The sequence below is a fragment of the Alligator sinensis genome, unplaced genomic scaffold (genome assembly GCF_000455745.1).
Source record: "Alligator sinensis unplaced genomic scaffold, ASM45574v1 scaffold600_1, whole genome shotgun sequence".
NCBI classification, from domain to species: domain Eukaryota; kingdom Metazoa; phylum Chordata; order Crocodylia; family Alligatoridae; genus Alligator; species Alligator sinensis.
This window is the reverse complement of record NW_005841859.1, coordinates 4,834,619-4,837,230: the sequence shown is the minus strand read 5'-3', so window position 1 is coordinate 4,837,230 and position 2,612 is coordinate 4,834,619. Positions and strand designations below refer to the sequence as shown.

General features: G+C 46.3%; 1 protein-coding gene across 1 annotated transcript in view; it reads right to left on the bottom strand.

Moving 5' to 3' along the window:
* Nucleotides 1–984, bottom strand: part of SELENOO (selenoprotein O) — a 26,859-nt gene extending 25,875 nt beyond the window's left edge. The window contains exon 1 of the mRNA XM_014524597.1: nucleotides 919–984. Within this exon, the coding sequence (XP_014380083.1) occupies nucleotides 919–984 (66 nt within the window). The remainder of the gene's footprint in view (nucleotides 1–918) is intronic.
* Nucleotides 985–2,612: the final 1,628 nt, after the last annotated feature.

Here is a 2,612-nt window from a genome sequence, read left to right as displayed (position 1 = left end):
CCTCCCCGAGCTCCACCTCCCACCCGCAGGGGGCGGGGCCTACAGGAGCGGGTGGCTCACGAGCAGTTGCCCCATAACGTTGCCCCTGCTCCGGCGCGGCGTCCGGCTCCTGTGCGGCCCGCGGGACCAGCGCTGACCCCGCGTGGGGCCTGGGGCCTGGGGTGGGAGGTGCTCCCCTGCCCCCGGACATCTGCCCTTGGCCACCCAGCCTCAGCCTTGCTGCTGCTGGCGGGGCAGGTGGCAGATGCCCTTTCGGGGCGCGGGGGTGAAAGCGGAGTAGCCGGCGCGGTCACAGACCAGTGGGACTCAACCTTTTTCCTGCAGGGGATGAATGGGTCGAGCCGGGCCGAGCCCGCAGGCTGCCTCTGGGCCGCGGCCCCAATCTGATACCTGGGCCAGGCACTGTGGGCGCCGTCCAGCCGGGGGAGGAGCACAGAGAGCAACCTGGCCCTCTAGGGGGATGAAGGGGCATGACCCACCCCCTGCAGCTGCAAGGTTGGGGTTAAGGATGTGGAAGTGGGAAGGGTAGCTGTATTAAATCATCACCACTCCCCCCACCACCAAATTTCCAGACCTGTGGGGAACCCTGGGGCCAGATGTGATGACTGCGCAGGCTGCATTTGGCCCATGGTCCAGAGGCCAAGCACCCCTGCTGTAACCATTTCACTAAGATGGCTGGTTATTGAAAAAAAAATCACTATTACATTTTTGCAATTGTAATATCAAACCAGCCAATGAAAGTATTGGCCGTGAATAAATCAAAACCACTTTGAAAGGCTGCATAAAGAAAATCTGTTTAATAATGCTGCTTCTAGCCCAACAACTAATAGCATAATGTGATGTAGGCATAGTACAATTACTGACCTAATGAAAACTACAGCACCAGCTTTCAAACTTAACTTTCATGCAAGGATGTACTTTAGCTTCAGGATTCTTCCAGTGACTTTGGAAACCAGTTGTGATTGTATTTACAGTGTCAGTCATTCGTTCAGCAAGGGACAGGTAGAAAGGATTTAAGTTACAGCTAAACAATTAGCAGTTTGGGTTTCACCTGAGCCTCATTAGGCTCTTTTCCTCCCTACTAGCATGAATGAAGTTTTCTGACCCTTCAGGCAGATCTCATGGAAACTCACAGTGAACTTACATTCTTTTGTTGTTTCTGTATTCTGAATTAAAACCAGTAAAGACAAAATGCTGCAAATTAGTGGACAGAATGAGATCCTACCTTGAGCAGGGGATAGAATTAGGTGAATTCTTGAGGTCTATTCCAGAGTTGGACAGACCAAGAAGGTAAACTTCCAGAGATGGGTAAATTTTAAAGGTGTGTAGAACTTTGTTTTTCCAGTATTCTCCTAATTTAAATTATCACAAGATCTTTAATTGTGATGCTGTCAAGGTATTTAGATACCAAGATGTTTCATAGTAAATAAGCAGTTTTGTTTCACTTAAAGGGTAATCTCAAGACAGCCACCACATCTGTACCTTTTATGTATTAAGCCATAGGCCCTCAAGATTTCCCCCATATAAACAACAACTTTATTAAAACAGCATATCAGAGACCACTTCTAGGAGGAAGATGGGCTGTCGTGTTGATTAAAAGATGTAAAACAAAGTGTGGGTAATGAATGCTTGATTTCTCATGTTCACACTCTTGCCATCTAGCGAGCAGTTCTGACAGCAAGAAGAGAGAAAGGAGAAGAGGGCCAAACAGCTCTAATTATACCTGTCCTGGGAGTAACTTGTAGTAACTGTATAGGATGCTCCTTTTATTCTGATTCTGCCTGGGTAGGTGGCTAGTGTTGTAAGTTTCCAGAATCAAAAAAAAAGTTTCTAAATTTGCAACAGGTAGGGAACACTTCAAAGTACAGTTGTGCTTCTTGAAACATTTTAATTCCATCCACTTTTGCAAGGATAGCTAGTCATAGCACTTGCAGCCAGTAGATGGCAGTGAATTATTATTAGCACTAAACCTCCTAGTATCAAGAGGAGCCCTAGTCATGGAGCATCTTCATAGGAGATGCATAAACAAAAATGTTATAGGCAAAATACTACCTGTATTTTTATACTTGTTTATTTTTGCTATGCATTTAGTGTCAGCATGGGACTGAGAGAGCGCGGGAAATGGTATGCTTCAATTTTTACTCCCCAAATGGTGACAATCAGAAGTCTTACCCTTATGGTATTTAAACACATACAGGCAAAAGGGAAGTGCTTACCTCAAAACCTATGAGCTGCTTCTTAGAGCACAAGGACCAAAGCATTTCCTGAGAGATAGGTAGAGGTCCAGTGAATCTAAAAACCTGTGAAGAAAAACACACAATGCACATTCTTCTGGCTGTCCATGCTTCCCAGTTGCCTTTACCACTCAGGCTAACAGTAAACATAATTCAACTTAATTGCAGCCACTGGCTCCCTGAATAGAAAGAGCTCTCATGCAAGCCCTTCCTATAACATAGCATACTAATACCGATTTTACTTCAGATTTCAAGGACATTAGGGGCTGGAGGGGACCTCGTGAGCTCATCGAGTCCAGCCCTCCCTGCTATAAGGAGGAAGTCTGCTGGGGTCAAATGATCCCAGCAAGATAAACATCCAAATGCCTTTTGAATGAG